Below are 22,011 nucleotides of genomic sequence, written 5' to 3' on the forward strand. Positions count from 1 at the left end.
ATTTCCGGAGGGGATGAGAAAGAAGGGTGGAAAGAGCCCGCAGGATTTCCAAAGAAAACCTGCAGGTTATAGCTTATCCAAAAATAACATTTTCATAACATCATACTCAACTATTTTAAACAATACAAATCCCCATATATATAGGTATGAAAGGGAATACAAAGAGACACATTATATTAATTTTAACACAAGAAACTAAGCATCAAAAGCATTAAACCCAAATGCTTTGCACGAAAAAACAGCCCAAGCCAAGGAACCGAAGAGGTAGCCGCGAGAGCCAAGGAGGCCGAGCGGGAACCAAGGGGGCACGGCCACGGAAAGAGCCCAGGCACGGGAAAACAGCAGCCGGCCGGAATCCAAGGGGACAAATGCAATGAAACCATGGAGGAAACCAAGGAGTCATGCATGGGAATACAAAACACCTAACTTGGGATTCCAAAAGCCCTTTTTGGAACCCCAAGAGATATCATAAAAGAAGACTTTAAAACCCTAAATAACATTTAATAAAAAGTAAGATAATAAATGAACTAAAATGTTAGCTAATAATGAGCTAACCCTTAATTCAATAAATGAAATAAAGCCCTTTTCAGCTCAAATAGTAGACTCAAGGGAAGCCAAAATTCATATTATTTTGAACATGAGTTGACCCACCCTTTGTCTACATCACATGATTGAATAAAAGAGATCACGATGGGGCATGACATCTCTTACCCAATATATGGTCCTCCACAACCAAGAAGAATAGAGGACTTAAAAAAGAAAAAGTTGAGAAGCCAACCACAAATCTCCAAACAATTTATCTTAAAAGATACAAGGAGGCAGACTCAAAATAAAGACAATAAGAGGCACCTCAAAAAAGTTGCTTCACGTTAAGACTCGTACTCCCAAAGATTTGAGTCTCATAAATGATGTCATATAGTGAGTAACAATGTATAACATCAAGAAATGCATCTCCCAAAGATACAAGGAGGCAACCTCGAAATAAAGACAATAAGTGGAATCTCAAAAAGCTGCTTCAAAATAAGACTTGCAGTCATGGTTTAAAATTGCGCAATATGAGGCTCGCCTTGAGGCCCGCCTTTGCGCAATTTCAGTAAAAAACGCCTCGATGCTTACGCCTCGAGTATTTTTTATGAGGCTTGTGCCTCGACTTGGTTGAGACCCACCTTGAGGTCCGCCTTGCCTCACTGGCATGAGGCTTACGCCTCACGCTATATATATTAAAACTTACATAAATCTTGAAGTAAATGCCCGACATTGGACTCTATATGAGAGGAAGGGGAGAGAGCAGTTCATCATAATGATGATTCAAATGAATAACCCCTTAGTGATGACAATGCTGATGACTTATGAGTTCTTATGTGATATGTCATTGCTATTTATTTTTAAAAATTGAAATTATATGTTAATGAAAAGAATACTGGGATTTGGGAAAGATAGAATTTTGAGTTGAACTATATTTCATGTTGTCTTTTTATTAGGATATTTTGATTTCACTTCATATCTTATATTTTTTTATGTTTTATATTATTCACTCATTAGTACATAAAAAAAATTTATCATTTTATGTTTACGCAATCTTTTGATTTTAAGGCTTACGCCTCAAAACGCCTTGAGACTTACGCCTCGCCTCACGAATGAAAAACGCCTCAATACCCGAATACGCAATTTTAAACATTGCTTGCAGTCCCAAGATTTGAGCCCCATAAAGGATGTCATGTAGTGAGTACAAATGTATGATATCAAGAAATGCATCTCCAAAAAGCTGAAAAGCCAACCACAAATCTCCATACAATTTATCCTAAAAGATACAAGGAGGCATGCTCTAAATAAAGACAATAAGGGATGTCTCAAAAAAGTTGCTTCAAGATAAGACTCGAACTCCCAAAGATTTAAGTCCCATAAAAGATGAAATGTGGTGAGTACCAATGTATGATATCGGGAATTTCATCTATCAAAGATCCACAAGTGATAGTTACCAATGGCATCTCCTTAGATCAAGACCTTCATCTATCAAGTCCTCCATGTTAAATCCCAATTGTCCCTAAACAGTTGAATCCTACGGCCACGATGGGAATCCATGAAAGGCTCACCTAGATCACACCAATTGTAGTTAAATCTCAGTCATCCCTTGACACTTGATCCCACTACCAAGTTGAGAATCTGTGGGAGGCTCACTTGGATCACGCTGATCTTCTTCCATATTTGGATGGTTGATTTAGGAAGGATTATATTAGGGCAATGTTAGACCGGTCCTCCATGGACCAATACAGCCAGCCCAGCCCATTGGGCCGGTCCAAATGTTTTACTGCAGGAGGAGGCCGGCGGGCTCAAAGGAGGGGGAAAGAGTGGGGTCCACTTGAGATTCAAATACTTTCTTGGAGCCAAAAGGAGTGGAAGCAAGGGCTATTTGGTCCTTTTGTGTTATTCTTGAATTGTATGCATTAAGTAGGGGGAAAAGAATAGATTAGGGTTATGTGAAATTTGCTTTGAAGTTTTCTTGTTTTTCTTTGGTGGCTAGGGCTCTAGATCGAATTCTAGAAATTGGGAGAGTGCGATCCTCCTCTCGAATAGAGGATCCTTGTATCTTTGCTATTTTCCTTGCATCTACTAGTAAAACACAAGTCTTTTCTCCAAATTTCTCTCAATTTTTCTCTGTTATTCTACTGTTTTGGTAGTTTTCCTGCTGTGGACAGCAGTTTGCACTGAGAATTGTTGTAAAATTGAATAGGAAATACTTGAAATTGGTATCAGAGCAAGTCTTGGGATAAATCGTGGGCTATTTTTGGCCGATTTCAGTGGCTGAAATTGTACCGGCGAAGGAGAAAATTGCTGAATTTTTTTTCCAGATCTTGAGATCTTCACCTAAATTGCAAGTCGTTAGAGATGGCGGCTAAGAAGGTGGATGCTTTGGATGTGAGGTTTGAAGGAGAGATAAATCAAATCAAGGAGACCGTGGAGGAAAGAATGTCTTCCATGAAAGGGCAAGTGGTCGATCTACGAGATATGATGAAAAAGATGTTGGAGTTTCAAACCCAATCGGCGGTGTCTGATGCAAAAGGGCCAGCAGCGAAGAACACCAACTCTGAAATCCATCGGGAGGAAGAGGAGGTGGAAATCGTGGAAGGAAGTATGGGAAGGCCTCATTTGGAGCCTTTCCAGAGGGAGGAAAGAGGAGGAAGATATGGGGAAAGGCAAGGCTACGGAGGCGTGGAACCAAGAGGCTGGTTGGGAGCATCGGGAGGGTTATCATGGGCGCCGGGAAGCTGTTTTTGAAGATCGGAGAGGGGATTGGGGCAGGGCAGAGCAAGGGAAGATCGGGAGACAAGGAGGGTCCAGGCACATGGGAGAGGAGAAACTATGGAGGATTAAGGGGGATTGGCGGGGATCGGAAGGTAAGAATTTTGAAAATGCCCATTTTTGAAGGGGAGGATGCCTATGGCTAGATTTACAAGGTGGAAAGGTACTTTGCTGTTAACGGCTTGACAGAGGAGGAGAAATTATCGGCAGCAGGCCTATGTCTGGAAGGGAACGCACTCTCTTGGTACCAGTGGAGAGATCAGAGGAGACCTATCCAGAGCTGGGGAGAATTCAAGGATAGTTTGTTAGAGCGTTTCCAAACCGACCCGGGAGGAGACTTCTACGAGCAGTTCTTTGCCCTAGTGCAGGAGGGTTCTGTGGCGGGCTACCGAGAGAGGTTCGAGCATCTGGCCAGCAGGGTAGAGTGCTTGTCTGATACGGTGCTGGAGGGGAATTTTATGAAGGGGTTAAAGGCCGAGGTTCGAGCAGCGGTGAAGGTCCTGATGCCCAGGGACCTGGGGGAAGCCATGAAGCTTGCACAGTTGGTCGAAAATCAAAAGAACCTAGAGAAGGGAGCTACGAGTAGTAGTAGCTCATGAGGCACTTACAGGTGGACGACTACCCACCTAGCCCCCAAGGGAGCGTCCCCAGGAGGGATGAAAGAAACGAAGGAAAAAGCTACAGGAGGAGGAAATGGGGGGCAGTTCAAGAGGCTCACTGAGAAGGAAATGCAAGAGAAAAGAACAAAAGGGTTGTGCTTCCGATGCGATGAAAAATACATGTCATGGCACAAGTGCAAGGATTGAACTCTTCGAGTTCTCCTTGTTTGTGAAGACGAGGAAGACGAGGAGGGAGGGGGAAGCAATTCTGAGGTGGAGGAAAAGATGCATCTGGATGTGGCAGAAGTCTCTCTCAACTCCGTAGTGGGATGCACTCCGAGTCACACTATGAAGGTAAAGGGAGAGATAGCTGACCGTGGAGTCGTGGTGTTGATTGATAGTGGGGCAACCCACAATTTAATTTCCACCCAGATTGTGGAGCTGCTGGGGATGAAGTTAGAAGATACTGGAGGCTATGGGGTGATGATGGGCACAGGGAAGGTAGAAATGGGAAGGGGAGTCTGCAAGGGAGTGGTGCTGAAGATCCAAGGCATACAAGTGAAGGGAGACTTCCTTCCCCTAGAATTGGGGAGTACGGATGTCATCCTAGGGATGAAGTGGTTGCAGACATTGGGGGAAACCAAAGTAAATTGGGGCACTCTGCGGATGGAGCTGATAAAGGGTGGAAGGAAGAGGGTGATTCAAGGGGATGCAGGGCTGACCAAGGCAGGGTTTCTCTTAAATCCTTAATCAAGACAATTCAGGAGGAGGGGGAAGGCTGCTTGGTGGAATTACACCGATTAGAGGGAGTGAGTGTGGAGGAAGGGGGAGACACACCCCTCTCTGTGCAGCCCTTGATCCAAGAATTTGAGGAGGTTTTTCAACCACCTCTAAGGTTGCCACCACCCAGGGAGCAGGAGCATGCCATCACGTTAAGGGAGGGAGTGTCAACTGTCATTGTACGACTATACCGTTACACTCAGTTTCAGAAGGATGAAATAGAAAAGTTGATCAGAGAAATGCTGGAAGCATGGATTATCAAGCCCAGCACTAGCCCGTTCTCTAGTCCTGTTCTATTGATGAAGAAAAAAGATGACAGCTGGCGTTTCTATGTAGACTACCGCGCACTCAACAAGGAAAATGTACATGATAAGTTTCCCATACCAGTGATTGATGAGCTTCTGGATGAGTTGAGTGGAATAGTGATTTTCAGCAAGATCGACTTGAAATCAGGATATCACCAGATACGAATGAAGAAAGAAGATGTGCCGAAGACCGCCTTTAGAACTCATGAGGGCCACTATGAGTTCCTAGTGATGCCCTTTGGCCTCACTAATGCCCCAGCTACGTTCCAGGCACTCATGAATAAGATCTTCAAATAGTATCTCAGGCCATTCGTGTTGGTATTCTTCGATGACATCTTAGGATATAGCAGAACATAGGAGGAGCATTGGGGACACTTAAAGAAGGTGTTAGAGGTTCTCCAGGAGCACCAGTTGAGGGCTAACTTGAAGAAGTGCTGCTACGCACAAGCTAATGTAGAATACTTGGGGCATGTGGTATCCAAGGAAGGGGTAGCAGCAGATCAGTCCAAGATTGAGGCCATGCTTAAGTGGCCACTGCCCAAAAATCTAAAGGAGCTGAGGGGATTCCTAGGGCTTACAGGTTACTACATAAGATTTGTAAAGGGATACAGCAGTATAGCTTGGTCACTCACTGAGCAGTTGAAGTAAGATGGGTTCTTATAGGGGGAGGCAGCTACGACAGCATTTGAGAAGTTGAAGAAAGCTATGACCATAGTCCCGATCTTAGCTTTACCAGATTTTACTCAGGTCTTTATAGTAGAGACATATGCATCGGGATACGGACTAGGAGCAGTGTTGATGTAGAGTCACAGGCCCATTGCATATTTCAATCAGGTGTTGACTGCCAGAGCCCGGCTTAAATCTGTCTATGAGAGGGAGTTGATGGCAATTGTTTTGGCCATCCAAAAGTAACGCCCCTACTTACTTGGAAGACATTTCGTCGTCAGGACCGACCAGCGGAACCTGAAATATTTGCTGGAGCAGCGCATGGTGACAGAAGAGCATCAGAGGTGGCTCTCCAAACTGCTCGGATATGATTTTGAGATTCAGTACATGCCAGGGGTAGAAAATAAGGTAGCAGATGCCCTGTCCAGGTGCATGGGGGAGCTACAGACATTGGCTATATCGGTCCCAATGATGATAGATTGGGAAGCCCTAAAGGAGGAGAGTGCCAAGAATGAGAAACTAAGCAAGATCAGAGCTGACTTACTGAAGGAAAAGGGCGGCCATTCAGGATACTAGTTGGAGGGGGAGAGATTGTTGTACCAGGGGAGATTTGTGTTACCCAGAACGTCAGTACACATCCCACAATTGCTCCAGGAGTTCCATGAAACTGCAGTGGGAGCTCATTCAGGAGTGCTAAAGACCTACAGGAGACTAGCGGCGGAGTACAGTATGCATAGATGTGGAGAGATGGTATCCAGGTGCGAGGTGTGCCAAAGAAATAAGTATCTAGCCATGTCACCAGGGGGGTTACTGCAGCCATTGGCGTTACCAGGACGAGTCTGGGAGTAGATATCTATGGACTTCATTGATGGGCTACCCCGCTCTGAGGGATTCACTGTGATTTTGGTGGTAGTGGATAGATTAAGCAAATATGCTCATTTTATTCCTCTACGCCATCCATACACTGCGGTGACAGTAGCGTCAGTATTCATCAGGGAGATAGTTAGACTGCATAGAGTGCCAGAGGCGATAGTATCAGACAGAGATAAAGTGTTCTTCAACCATTTATGGAAAGAATTGTTCAGACTGCAGGGGACGGTGCTAAAAAGGAGTACGACTTATCACCCACAGACAAATGGTCAAACAGAAGTAGTCAATCGGAGCTTGGAGACTTATCTGAGATGCTTCGCATCAGAAACACCCAAGTTATGGGCTAAATGGCTATCATGGGCTGAGAACTGGTACAACACCTCTTTTCATTCAGCCTCTCAGATGACCCCATTTAAGATGTTGTACGGAATGGATCTGCCCCACTTGGTGTATTTTGGGAGTAGCAGCACACCTATGTCTTCAGTAGAGGAGTATTTGGAGGAGAGGGATAAGACACTGAAGAGTTAAAAAGACATCTGTTGAGGGCTCAATAGATTATGAAGAAACAAGCTGATGGGCATCGAAAGAATATTCAATTTGAGGTGGGCGAGAAGGTATTTTTAAAACTCTGCCCATATCGATAGAAAACGATCGCCAACCGGAGGAATGAGAAGCTTGCTCCAAGGCACTTCGGTCCTTATAAAGTACTGGAGAAAATTGGAGCCGTGGCATATCGTCTGAAGCTACCACCGACAACGACGATCCATCCGGTTTTCCATGTATCTCAGCTAAAGAGAGCCATTGGAGATTATGCTGCCAGTTCTGAGTTACCAGGGACATTAACAAATGAAATGGAAATGATATTGGAACCTTTGGAGCTCATGGAGGTTCGTTCGAAAGCAGATGGAGCCACAGAAGTCCTGATCAAATAGAAGAACCTCCCTGACTACGAGGCCACGTGGGATCCATACGAGCGGATGAAGCGACAGTTTCCTGACTTCCACCTTGAGGGCAAGGTGGTTCTTTGGGAGGGCGGTAATGTTAGACCGGTCCTCCGGTACTCCATGGACCAGTCTAGCCGGTCTAGATGTTTTACCGCGGGAGGAGGCCGGCAGGCTCAAAGGAGGGGGAAAGAGTGGGGTCCACTTGAGATTCAAATACTTTCTTGGAGTCAAAAGGAGTGGAAGCAAGGGCTATTTGGTCCTTTTGTGTTATTTTTGAATTGTATCCATTAAGTAGGGGGAAAAGAATATATTAGGGTTATGTGAAATTTGCTTTGAAATTTTCATGTTCTTCTTTTGTGGCTAGGGCTCTAAATCGAATTCTAGAAATTAGGAGAGTGTGATCCTCCTCTCGAATAGAGGATCCTTGTATCTTTGCTATTTTCCTTGCATCTACTAGTAAAATACAAGTCTTTTCTCCAAATTTCTCTCAGTTTTTCTCTGTTATTCTACTGTTTTGGCTATTTTCCTGCTGTGGACAGCAGTTTGCACTGAGAATTGTTGTAAAGGTGAATAGGAAATACTTCAAATCAAGTATTTCCAATCAGGCAATTAAACATGATTCTGTAGTTATTTGTTTCTTTATTAAGATATCTTAATATATCTATAAATAGGGATAGTTTTTGGTAATAATATCATGCATTTTCCCTCTCAAATTTTCTAATTTTAACATGGTATCATAGCCAAATTCTCACCACCGGCCTCCACTGCAGGAATTATGAGGAATATAGGTTCCCACCTGATGCAGGACTACTTAGATGCAATGTTTATGAGTTTCATTTAGGCTTTGCACAACTCTTCGATTAGAATAAGTTCAGAATAAAATTACTAGCTAGAATTAGTATATTAGGAAATATTTTGAAATTCAAATATTTTGAATTCAAATTCAATTGTATTCCAAAATATACCAAATCAGAAATAGGGAACATATCAAAGGGGGGATGAAGAGGGATGGTCGGCGGCCAGGATCTATGGCCGACGGCTTATGGGGCAATGGTGGCGGCAAGGTGGGAGTTTCTCGGGTAAAGGGAGACCGAGAGGTTTGGGAGAGGGGAATGATCGGGTGAGATGGCTGGCGGTGAGAAGTGGAGGGTGGGGAAGTTCGACGATGAGGTGGTTATAAGATAAGAAGGTAAAACCACGAACCCGGCCATCTCCAAGGTTGGTGGGTGATGCGCCTATCTCCCTCTCCAAGGGATCTCTCCAAAGCTCTCCAAGAACTCTCAAAACTCACAAACTCAAGTGTAGGAAGAAATTCTCATCATCATTCCTTAACCTCAAATAGAACAAAGGGAGGCTTTAAATAGCCTCATACAAATGACTCAAAACAAAATGACACAAATGCCCTTTGGGCTTACACATGACAACTCCCATAAGAGGGGTACAATCGGAAAATAAGAAAACAACCATAAGCAAATAACAAAATGCATGAAAATAAAATACATCGATGACTCAAAAATTTAAAGACTCAATCGTGGTCGTAGATTGGCGGCCACGTCTCAGGTAAACTTTCCATGATGATCTGATGTCCCCATCACCACCACTAGCCTTCATTGCTAGAATTCTGAGAAATGCATGTTCCAACCACCGACCTTCATTGCCAAAATTATGAGTGCAAGTTTTACTACTTGGTAGATAAAGCCAATGTATGTTCATTTCAGGTTCCATAAATTTTTATTTGATACACATGATATCTTGGACTGTATACTGCATGTGACTTTAATGAAAAAAACTTATATTAGAAACTTATTAATACATTCATATTTAGAATATGGTATGTACTTGATGCTATGTGAATACACATTCTTCATAGGAGTCACACTGTTGAATACAACAAATCTTATTATTTCAGGTGCAACATAAAAATGCAAGCGAAAATGTAGAATATGAGCAGTTTTTCAGGCACATCAGCAAAATCTTTTGCATGAAGAAATTGCAGGAAGTTCTTAAGAAAATAATAGAGACCAGTTGTTGTCAACTTATCACAAGTAACAGCACGCGTTATCTTTAAGCAAACTATAAAATAGTTCAAAAGAGACATGAAATATCATTACAAGTTAAAAAAACAATTCTTTACATTGCATAATACGTAAAAGCAGAATGAAAGCAGTTAGCTTCTAAATTATGATAAAAGAAAGTATAAGACATAATGACAATTGGCAAGAAAAGACAACAAAACATTGGTAGAGACAAAATGGTAAAGAAAAAGTATATAGATGCAATGAGTATATGCAAAACAGTCAAGGATAAACGTATGACCAAGAACACATTCATGAAATATCAATAGGCACACAAAATATGTAACAAGTGGCAATTATTAATCAATGCGAATGATGGAATGTTGATAACAAATGACATTTGTTATATGTGACAAAGCATTTCTTTTATTATTAATAGAGTTTTTTTTTTCTTTTGTTATTATTATGCTAGTTTTGTGATGTGCATGTATATGAAACTACATTAGGTAATGCCATTAGTAGAAAATACTGTAAATTGCATATTTTGTTTTAATAATATATGAAATATAGTGCTGTGTGCATGAACTGACATATCCTAATATAATTATGTAGTGTCATCATGGCCACGTCATGTCAGTGGTCGTGCTTCATAACATTCAGTTAGCTGGAAACAAGAACATGCAACTTCAAATAAACCATATAAAACTTGAATAACCTAAAATGTAGCTAGGAGATCTAAAAACTGCTTACCCGGTGCTCCAGTAAACGATCCATCAGGTCCAGCAACTCTGGAATTCAGCGAAGAGTTCATCTCTGTTTTGATGTCCTATACTCATTCAATACAGGACCAGCATTAACAAGGGCATATCTCCAGTGTTATAATAACAAAAAAGCTAACCTGTGTTGATCCTGGGAGCTGTAGGTTTTTAGACTGGACTTGCTGCAAACTTCCTGGCAAACCACCAGCTGAACCAGATATAATTTGCCTGGATATTTAAAAATATGAAACAGATCACAAATGGCATACATACATGATGTGCAAGCATTCAAAGGCATATGTAACTAAAATATTATGAACCTTAAAATTAGATAATGGAATTTCAAACATACGTAAAGGTCCTCCACAGCTTACAGTATAATAGAGGTGAAGACCAAATAAATATTTATACAGTCAAGCTTAAAGAAAGATACCCTGAACCCTGTCCAGACGATGTAGCAGGTTTCAGTAAAGAAGCATGATTTTGATCTAAAAGCTGACCCACATTATCACCAAATCTCTGCTGATAAAAGGAAATTAATAACTAACAAAAAAAAAGTTAGAAAAAAAAAAGATATTAACAAAGCATAATGAATACCTTTATGGATGCTTCCTCTAAAGAATCCCTCTGAAGTGGCATTTTAAGTCGTTCCTCATACAGCTTTGTTGCCATAGCATTTGCACCAGGATTCTGCCGGATTAAGGATTCATTACCAACAAGCCCATTTGCATTGCCATTTACAAGATGAGCACCATCCCTACGTTGCGGCTGTTGTTGTTGTTGCTGCTGCTGCTGCTGCGCTTGCCTTTGTAACAAAAGTTGTTGCATTTGTTGCTGCTGTTGCTGTAGCAATTGCTGTGGCTGATGGGGTTGCTGCTGTTGCTCACGTGCTTTAGCAAATTGAGTCTAAAATTGTGGTTCGCAAGTGCAGATGTCATTGGTGATAACCCCGCAAGAAATAATAAGCAAAGATTAGAATTAGGAGTAAACCATAACAAAAAACTTCTACAAATATTAGATAATTCATTGCAACATATTGTGTTTCTTACCAAGCGAACAAAATTACATGCAGAGAGGGAGTGGTGGCTATGGAAAATATATGTATATAAAAAAACATAGCAGTTCAAAGCATGCATTGCATAGGCATATAAAGAAATTTGATATTGAATCAAAAGGAAAAAAAAAAACATCAAAACGATTATATACAATTACAACAGCAAAGACTAACGCCTTAATCTCTGAAATAGAAACAAACAAGAAATAAGTAAATAATTTAGTAAGATATCGCTTAATTATGCCTTCTAAAATCAAAAAAAGGGGCCATAACCAATGAAGCTAAAAATAAAATACATGTCACATAAAACTAGCTATAAAAAAACTCTCTGCCCAACATCACGCTTACTTTTCATAGAAAGCTTATATCCATTAATTCAGGTCTGAACTGAATCCACGGTTATCATATAAACTTCCAGCTTGCCTCCTGTAAGTTTTACTTGTTTTACCATTTTTGCATATGCACATTTATGACAGAAAAAAAAAACAAGATCAAATAGATACTTGTTGGATACATCAAAAAAAACCCCACGAAAGCACAAATACTGAGGCCAATTACCTTAAATCTCAAAGGTCTGAATCTCAAAGCATTCAGAATGGCCAGTAACAAGTGGCCAAAAATGAACCAAATGAAACAAGGTATGACCTGGCTAATAAGCTGGATCTTCATCTTACTTGCCAAAAAAAACCAAGTAAAATAAGGGACGGCATTGAGATCTACAAGCTTACACTCATTGGAAATGAGTAAATTTTTTATCTGAACAATGCTTTAAGTTTGTTTCATAATGTCAAAGTCCCTTAGTTGTTTTGATTTAAATTTAATTGTTAAAGAATGCTTGTCATGATGTGGCTTATGGGAATTGGACGTGTTCTCTTTTGTCATAATTTCTCACGCTCTAGTTCACCTTCCATGCAGTATTGTTAAGTGATTGGTTTCATCAGTTCTATTTAGTTCTGCAGTTGGATCCTACACTCCTATGGATTAATTCCGAGTGTAGCATATCATGCGTTCATGCAACAGCATTCCTGTAGCATTTGTGCGCAAAATATTGCATCTCTATAGCTCTCTCATCCCATGCGTGAACCACCAACTATTTTCCTGAAGTCAAGCAGCTCCTAGTGTGAGTGAACTTATTAGACCGGTCCCTAGTGGACCGGCCCAACCCCAACCGGCCTCTTTGAAGAGGCCGGTTCCTTGCTATAGGAGGGGCAGCGGCGGCATAAAGAGAGTCGAATGAGAGTGGAAGGAGTGGGGCCCACTAGGGATTCAAATTCAAAGGGATTGGAGGCAAATGAGGGGGCAGCAAGGGCAAGGGAGTAATTTGGCTTTAAATAATTAATTGAATGCTTTAAATATGGGAGGAGGGATTAGGGTTAGTGTTATGCATGATTTGGGAGAGACGATCCTCCTCTTGAATAGAGGATCAATTGTATCTTACTTTGAGTTTGCTTTGCTTTGATTCTACTATTGCAATCTATCGTTTTTAGAATAATTTCTTCCATATTTTCTTTTTTTTCTCGCTGTTTTGTCCAATTATTGCTATGGTTGCTTGAGAACTCAAGTATTTCCTCTTGGATTAATTGCAAACTCAAGTATTTCCTATCAAATTAATATCAGAGCAAATCTTGGGACCGTTCGTGGGCTGATTTTGGCGAATTTCAAAGGCTGATTTTTGGTCAGGAAAGGGGAAAGTTGTTGTTTTTGTAATTCAAATCCAGAATTTTTGAATCTACAATCCGGATAGAGATGATGGCCAAGAAAGTAGATGCACTAGAAGAAAGCTTGAAGGGGGGATGAACCAAATCAAGACAACGGTGAAGGAAAGGATTTCCTCCATGGAAGGACAAGTAGCCAATCCCCGGGACATGATGAAGAAAATGTTGGAAATCCACAACCAAACAACGGCTTCCGTGGCAAAAGGGGTGGAAGAGAAAAACACGAATTCTAAAATTCGTAGAAAGGAAGATGAGGAGGAGATTTTAGAGGGAGAAAGAAGAAAACTCTATATGGAGCCTTTCCAGAGGGAGGATGGAGGAGGTAGGTAGGGGGAAAAGGTATGGTTATGGAGGGGCGGAGCAAAGAAGTGCTGATTGGGAATGTCGGGAGGGACATTATGGCCGCCGAGGTGTTGAATTTGAAGGATGGAGAGGGGAATTTGAAGGGGGTCTGGGTTATGACAGAGCAAGGAAAGACCCGGAGACATGGGGAGAGCCAAGCACTTGGGAAAAGGGGAGCTATGGATGAATAAGGGGAAATAGGGGAGATCAGAAGGTGTGGAAGCTGAAAATGTCCATATTCGAAGGGGAGGATGCGTATGAGTGGATTTATAAGGTGGAAAGGCACTTCGCCGTCAATGGGCTAACGGAGGAGGAGAAGCTAGCAGCAGCAGGCTTATGTTTGGAGAGAAAAGCGATATCATGGTACCAGTGGAGAGACCCGAGGAGACTCATCAGAAGCTGGGGAGAATTCAAGAATTACATAATAGAACGTTTCCAAACCGACTGAGGAGGAGATTTCTATGAGCAGTTATTTGCTCTAGTGCAGGAGGGATTAGTAGCAGACTACCGTAAAGCGGTTTGAGCACCTGGCTAGTAGGATGGAGCGATTATCAGAAACTGTATTTGATGGGAACTTCATGAAGGGGTTGAAGGCAGACATACGAGCGGCAGTGAAGGTTCTGATGCCTCGTGACTTGAGGGATGCCATGAAGTTGGCACAACTAGTTGAAAATCAGAAGAATCTAGAGAGGGGAGCCAGGAGTAGCAACATAAGAGAAACTTACAGGATGACGATCACCCATCTAGCACCTAAGGGTCCTGCAACAGGAGGAATTCGGGAGACCATCTGGGAGAAGACAGTAGGAGGATGGAGCGGGGGAAACTTCAAGAGGCTGACAGAGAAGGCGATGCAGGAGAAGAGGGTAAAGGGGTTGTGTTTCAGGTGTGGTGAGAAGTACACTCCAGGGCGCAGGTGAAAGGACCAAACTCTTCAGGTTCTCACTGTCTGTGATGACGAGAAAATTGAGGGAGGTGAGGGAGAGTTAGAGGAGTAGATAGAGAAGAGTAGATAGAGAAGAAGCTGCATTTACATCTGGCTGAGATTTCTCTGAACTCAGTGGTAGGATTCAGTACGAATCATAGCATGAAGGTGAATGGGGAGATAGAGGACAGGGAAGTGGTGGTGCTGAGCTACCCATAATTTCATTTCTACTCAGGTAGTCGACCAATTGGGAGTGAAATTGGTGGATACTGGATGATATGAGGTGATGATGGGTACGGGAAAGGTGGAGAAAGGCTAGGGGATCTGTAAGGGATTGCTACTGACTATCCAAAGGATTCAGGTGATGGAAGATTTTATTCCACTAGAGTTAGGGAGTACAAATATTATCATGGGGATGAAGTAATTGCAAACCTTGGGAAACACCAAGGTTAATTGGAGAGCACTCACAATGGAGCTAATGGTGGATGGGAGGAAGGTGGTGATAAGAGTAGATGCAGGGTTATTCAAATCCATGGTTTCTCTTAAGACTATGGTAAGGAATATACAAGTGGTGGGTGAAGGATTTTTGGTGGAGATGCACAGTTTGGAGGGAGCTAGAGTGGAGGAGGGAGGGGATATACCCCTCTCAATACAATCATTGATTCAGCAATTCCAGTAGGTGTTTAAGCCACCTCAGGGATTGCCAACACTAAGGGAGGAGCACGCCATCGCCTTGAGGGAAGATGTGTCACCCATCAATATCAGACCCTACCGACATCCTCAATTTCAGATGGATGAGATTGAGAAACTAATTTGTGAGATGCTGGAGGCATGGATCATCAGGCCGAGTGTGAGTCCTTTCTCTAATACAGTCATATTGGTCAAGAAGAAGGATGGAAGCTGGCGATTTTGTGTAAACTATAGATCTTTGAGCAAGGAGACAGTGTCGGATAAGTTTCCAATTCTTGTGATTGACAAGCTCTTGGATGAATTGAACGGGGCAGTGATGTTCTCCAAACTAGATTTGAAGTCTATGTACCACCAGATCAGAATGAGGGAGGCATACATCTCCAAGATAGCTTTCAGGACACACGAGGGGCATTATGAGTTTCTGGTAATGTCGTTTGGGCTTACCAACACCCCTGCTACTTTCCAGTCACTGATGAACAGGGTATTCAGACAGTACCTCCGGAAGTTTGTTTTGATAATTTTTTGATGACATATTGGCGTACAGCAAAACTGAAGACGAGCATAGGGAGCACTTGAAGATGGTCTTGGGAGTTCTACAGGAACGTCAACTGAGGGCCAACCAGAAAAAGTGTTATTTTACCTAGATTAATGTGAAGTATTTAGGATATGTTGTGTCCAAAGAAGGGATGGCAACGAATCAGTCCAAGATTGAGGCTATGCTGAGGTGGCCCTTACCTAAGAATCTGAAGGAGTTGAGGGGATTCTTAGGATTGACGGGGTACTACAGGAGGTTTGTGAAAGGATATATCACTATAGCATGGCCTCTAACAGAGCAGCTGAAGAAAGATGAGTTCTTATAGGGACAGGCGGCTACAACAGCAATTAAGAGACTAAAGAAGGCTATGACTATTGTACCAATCTTAGATTTCATTCAGGATTTCATAGTGGAGACGGATGCTTCTGAATACGGACTGGGGGCAATACTTATACAGAATCGCCGACCCATTGCCTACTTCAATCAGGTGTTGACAGTCAGAGCCCTGTTCAAATCAATCTATGAGAGGGAATTGATGGTCATCATCTTAGCCATCCAGAAACGGCGACCCTACTTGTTAGGTAGGCACTTTATTGTCAGAACCAATCAGAGGAGCTTGAAGTACTTGTTGGAGCAGCGGATGTTGACTAAGAAGCATCAGAGGTGGCTGTCCAAATTATGGGGATATGATTTCGAAATCCAAAACAAGCTAGGAGTATGGGGGAACCGCAAACAGTGGCAGTATCGGTTCCTTTGATGCTAGATTGGGAGGCCATCAAGGAGGAGAGCGCTAGGGATGAGGAGTTGGGAAAGATCAAGGCCGACTTACTAAGGGAAGGGAGTAGCCACCAGGGGTACTCTTTGGAGGGAGAGAGGCTACTGTACTAGGGAAGGTTTGTGATGCCCAAGACATCAGTTCGCATTCTACATTTGCTTCAGGAGTTCCATGGGAGTGCAGTTGGGGGTCACTCAAGGGTACAGGAGGCTAGCCTCAGAGTTGTACTGGAAGGGAACGCATAAGAATGTGGAGGAGATGGTGTCCCAATGTGAGGTATGTCAAAGGAACAAGTATTTAGTCATGTCACCAGGAGGACTACTACAATCATTGGCTTTACCAGTGCAAGTATGGGAGGAGGTAACTATGAATTTCATAGATGTGTTGCCCCGTTCAGAAGGTATCACGGTGATCTTGGTAGTAGTCGATAGATTGAGCAAGTATGCTCACTTTGTTCCCCTACGACATCCTTACATGGCAGTGACAGCAGCATCAGCCTTCATCATAGAGCTAGTCAGGTTGCACGAGGTACCAGAGGCAATAGTATCCTACAGGGCTAAGGTATTCCTCAGCCATTTTGGAAAGAGCTATTCATATTGCAGGAAAAAGAGATGAAAAGGAGCACTGTCTATCACCCGCAGACGAATGGCCAAACAGAAGTGGTCAACTAGAGCTTGGAAACCTACCTCAGATGCTTTGTGTTAGAGACATCCAAGTTATGGGCCAAGTGATTATCATTGGCTGAGTATTGGTACAACACCTTGTATCATTCTACTTCTCAGATGACCCGTTTAAGGTGTTGTACGGAAGGGATCCACCCCACTTGGTGCACTTTAGGAAAAACAGTACTCCAATTTCTTCAGTGAAGGAGTACTTGCAGGAGAGGGAAAGGGTATTAAAGGAGTTGAAGAAACATCTACTAAGAGCTCAATAGATTATGAAGAAACAAGCATATGGGCATAGGAAGGAAATCTAGTTCGAAGTTGGGGAGAGGGAGTTCTTGAAACTCCAGCCATACAGACAAAAGACAATTGCCAACAGGATGAATGAAAAGCTTGCTCCAAGGTACTTTGGACCTTATGAAGTTTTGGAGAAAATTGGAGTGGTAGCATATCAGTTGAAACTACCGCAAACGATGACTATAAATCTGGTTTTCCATTTATCTCAGTTGAGAAGGGCCATTGGAGACTATACAGCCAGCTCGGAGTTACCGGTGACACTTACTAAGAATTTAGAGATGACTCTAAAAGCCTTAGAGTTGAGGGGGTTCACCAGAAAGAAGATGGAACTAAGTGCTGATCAAGTGGAAGAATCTTCCCGATTACGATGCCACGTAGGAGCCATACGAGAGGGTGAAACATCAGTTTCCTTGTTTTCACCTTGAGGACAAGGTGATTTTTTGGGAGGACGATATTGTTAGACCGGTCTCTAGTGGACCGGCTCAACCCCAATCGGTCTCTTTGAAGAGGCCGATTCTTTGCTACAGGTGGAGGGGCAGCAGCATAAGGAGAGTGGAAGGAGTGGGGCCCACTGGGGATTCAAATTCAAAGGAATTGGAGGCAAATGAGGGGGCGACAAGGGCAAGGGAGTAATTTGACTTTAAATAATTAATTGTATGCTTTAAGTATGGGAGTAGGGATTAGGGTTAGGGTTATGCATGATTTGGAGTTGTTCTGTTGGAGTCTTCTTGGTGTCTTGGGCTCTAGATCCACAATCTAGAGATTGAGAGAGACAATCCACCTCTCGAATTGAGGATCAATTGTATCTTGCTTGGAGTTTGCTTTGCTTTGATTCTACTATTGCAATCTATCATTTTTAGATTGATTTCTTCCATATTTTCTTGTTTTTCTCATTGTTTTGGCCAATTATTGTTAGGGTTGCTTGCGAACTCAAGTATTTCCTCTTGGATTACTTACGAACTCAAGTATTTCCTATCAGACTTTTCTGTCTCTCTTGCAAAAGAGTATCTTCTACAAATGCTTTTGCGATTAAACTGAAGCTTGTGATGATATTTTAAGATTACATTTTGTGCTTATCTGCATGACTTCAAAAGAATAGATTTGGAACCGCCAATAAAGCATGTAATGGAACTATTTGGCCTAAGTAAATTTCAGATTCCTTCATTATTGGATGCAATTGCTGGATTTTGAGTACTTCATGCAGTATAAGTGTGATTACCAATTTCCAGAGAAATTCATATCCTTATATTAGCATGAGAACTGAATTTTAACGCTTGATGATCTCTTACATTATTCTCATTTCTTTCACATATCAATATAAGTCTTGCAAACAAACATGATTTTGGTGTAGTAAGTACTCTGAATACCGCTTTATGCCAAAGCATGTTTTAAGTATTCATCCAATTAGTCATTATGCTAATGTGTCCTAATAAGAATTCACATACTAATGCAGAGGATAATACTAAAACTAATGAGAATGATGATGTGCAACAATTTAATGAAGAGATTACTTATTATAAGGATACTTTGATTTAGGACTCTTTCAATATTATTGTTATGCGGACATCCAACCGTCCAAGCCTATCCGAGAAGCGGAAGATCGACGGCCATGATCGTCCTACGTTACCTTAAATTTTTATTTGTAATTTTTATTTTAATTATGCATTTTCCGTTTTTACACTTACTTAAAGGTCTAATCTTATGTAAGCCCTAGGGGCATGATCATCTTATTTTAGTTTCTTTTATTTCTGATAGGGGTGTCAATTTCGGGTTACGGGTCGGATTCGGGTAGAACCCAAAACTGACTCGGCACTATTCGGATTCGAATCGACCCGACCCGGTTTTGCAAACGGGTCGATTTTCTGGACCCGACCTGCTTCGAGTTTGGGTCAACCCGACCCAACCAGCGGACGCCGCGAACGCGACATGGCCTCGGGACGCCGGCGACACAGAATTGCCGGACGAGGACGCGGACGTGGCGCGGAACTGTCGGACGCAGGACGCGGCGCAAAATTGCCGCGGATGCCGGCGAGGCGGCGACTGACGCAGGACGCGACCAAGGCTCGCGGTTCTATCTTTTTTTTTTTCCTTATTTCCCTAAATCGCCACCTCCTGAAGCCCTCCACTAAGGCGCCGATCTTCTCACCCCTTCACCTCCACACCATCGTCCTACACCAGCCCCTCCCTTTCTCCTCGCTCCCCTTGGCCGAAATCCAACAAGGCTCCACCCACCCGCCAACTACCTCTTTGCCTAATATTACTTCCCTCCAAAACTCCTCTTTCCTTATTTAGGATGTCATTAATTTGGAAAGATTTCAAATTCGAATTAATCTAATTTGAATTTCAAATCCTCCCTCATTAATTATATTAATTTTGATAAGTTTCTTTATTAATTCTGAAATTGATTGATTAATTAATAACATACCCAAATTTCAAATTCTTTCCTAATTAGTACATCTATTTTAGGAAGCATCCTCAATTGATGCAAATTTGAAATTAATTCAAATTTGAAGTTATCAATCAATATTCAATGCAAATATCCACATATGTTGAATGTGGCCGCTCCTCTCTTCCCTCGATCGGCCGGCCCACCTTCCCTCCCCCCTTCTCTAATTATTTATTCCCTAATTTACGGACTAAGATTAAGGAATATTAATTACCTCTTCCCTCCTTTATTCTTCTTGTTTGAAATTCGAAATTGTTAAATCTCTCTCACCAAAATATGCAATTAATTTCATATTTTGAAATTATCTCCCCCACCTCCTCCCGTTCTACATCAGTTTGGTATCAAAGCATGGTTACTCACCCGGGACGCAAACTCGACGGAGTCGAGCTCTTTTCCACCCCGGGAGAATAATACGGACATCCAACCGTCCATGCCTATCCGAGGAGCTGAAGATCGACGACCGTGATCGTCCTACGTTATCTTAAATTTTTATTTTAATTATGCATTTTCTGTTTTTACCCTTACTTAAGGGTCTAATCTTATATAAGCCCTAAGGGCATGATCGTCTTATTTTAGTTTCTTTTATGTAATAGTTTATTTTATTTTCAGTTTTTACTATTTTACCCTTATGGGTGGCCATTTGATGTTGTAGCCCCAAGGGCATTTTAGTCTTTGTTTCTTTTCTTTTTGGTGGGACCTATATATAGGTCATTTCTATCTTTTTTGGAATGGTGATTATTGAGTAAAATTTTAGCTTTGTTTCTTTGTCTCAAGTTATGAGCTCTTGAGTGGAGAGAACCCTAGGAGAGGGATTTGCAATACCCGACAGCCGTCGGTGGATTCCGAGCTCTCAGTTACCTCCTTCTCCTCCCTACCGCCAATATTCCCTTAATTTTCCCCATATCTGAACCCCTCCCAAAGCCCTTCCTGCCGGCCTCCAATTACTTCCCTAGCCGTCGGCCACCTATCAAAACCGGCGGCCACCCACCATCCCGCCGCCCCTTTCCCCCAAGCCCAAACCAGCCGGCTCCCCTTTGGCTCTATTTTGAATTTCAAATTCAAAATGGACTTCACTACCTTCCTAAAATAGACTCAAGATATTTAGGAAAGTTTCCAATTTGGATTTCAATCAAATTTTGAAATTCAAATACTTTCCAAAGGCTTGGACTTAAATTAGGAAACTTGTCTATTGAATAAAATCTGAAACATATTTCAGATTTGATCTAGATCCAATAATAAACCATTGCGGCCCACCTAATTAAAACAAAATCTCCCTCTCCCCACTCTATATGGCCGGCCCCCTTTAGCCTCTCCCTCTCTATCCAATTAGCATTTAATTCCCCCCCCCCCTTAATGCTCACATAAACCGCCGGCCCCCCTTGCCTTGTTGGACAAAATTTGAAATTCAAATTAATCTCTTCCCCCACCTTTGAAAATCTGAATTTAATTTCATATTTCTAAATCCTACCCCTTCCCGCCTTTACTAAACCCTAGCCGCTTCCCTCCCCTTCCTCAAGCCGGCACAACATCATCCCCCTCCACCCGCCACCTCAACTCTCCCGGCAAGCATGAATGGCAGATCCGGAAGTTGATCACGGGCTTATCATCAATTCTCAATGGGAGATTGACGTCATCCGATCACCATTCTTTGATCCCGGATTTGGATCCGAAGGCACCGTCAAGGAATACGTTGATCATATCCTCCCCCACTTAGCGGACGTCATCGACGAACAAAAATCTATTGAAGAGTGGAAGATCACCGGACGACTACCCATTCCTCCAACTCCGATTCCTTCCCCGACGACTAGTACCCTCGGCATCGTGTGTCTTCTAGTGGCATCTCTAAGTTTGCTTGCAACATTCTTCTGCTAAGCCCATCACCTTCAAGAGTGTGAGTGATGGAGCCCAAGGTGAATGATCTAATTATTAAACTATGGATTTTGTTAACTTGTCATTTGCTTTACTCGTTTATTTGTTGTCGTTATTTTGCAAGAAGCCTATTAATCTCAATTGTAATCCATTGCCAGTGCTTAGTATTTCAATGGAATTTCTTAAGATCTAACTTGAAGAAGCATCCGTTTATATTTAGCCAAGTAAAGTTCACATTTTATTAATCTCCTATAAGCAATTCTTGTTCATCATCTTTGTTTCACATCATTAAATTTGTTAATTAGTTAATAGTGTGAATGAATTCAAAAGGTTTCCTATAAGAGTATTTTAAAAATTAAACGTGCTATAGGCATATACAGCATGGAAACAAATGCAAATTAGAAATTTTAGGAAGTTTTAGTATTAGTCCAATCTTGAATGTGAATGATTTGGCTTTATTTCAAGAT

General features: G+C 42.1%; 1 protein-coding gene across 2 annotated transcripts in view; it reads right to left on the minus strand.

The window, feature by feature from the left end:
* Window positions 1-22,011, minus strand: part of LOC110092274 (transcriptional corepressor LEUNIG) — a 91,579-nt gene that overhangs the window by 64,092 nt on the left and 5,476 nt on the right. For both annotated transcript variants that reach the window (XM_020816760.2, XM_020816759.2), the window contains exons 4-7: window positions 10,835-11,143; window positions 10,671-10,756; window positions 10,378-10,465; window positions 10,230-10,305 (exon numbers count right to left, since the gene is read on the minus strand). In XM_020816760.2, the coding sequence (XP_020672419.1) occupies window positions 10,230-10,305; window positions 10,378-10,465; window positions 10,671-10,756; window positions 10,835-11,143 (559 nt within the window). The remainder of the gene's footprint in view (window positions 1-10,229; window positions 10,306-10,377; window positions 10,466-10,670; window positions 10,757-10,834; window positions 11,144-22,011) is intronic.

This window comes from Dendrobium catenatum, unplaced genomic scaffold (assembly GCF_001605985.2).
Source record: "Dendrobium catenatum unplaced genomic scaffold, ASM160598v2 fragScaff_scaffold_1381, whole genome shotgun sequence".
In the NCBI taxonomy this organism is placed as follows: Eukaryota; Viridiplantae; Streptophyta; class Magnoliopsida; order Asparagales; family Orchidaceae; genus Dendrobium; species Dendrobium catenatum.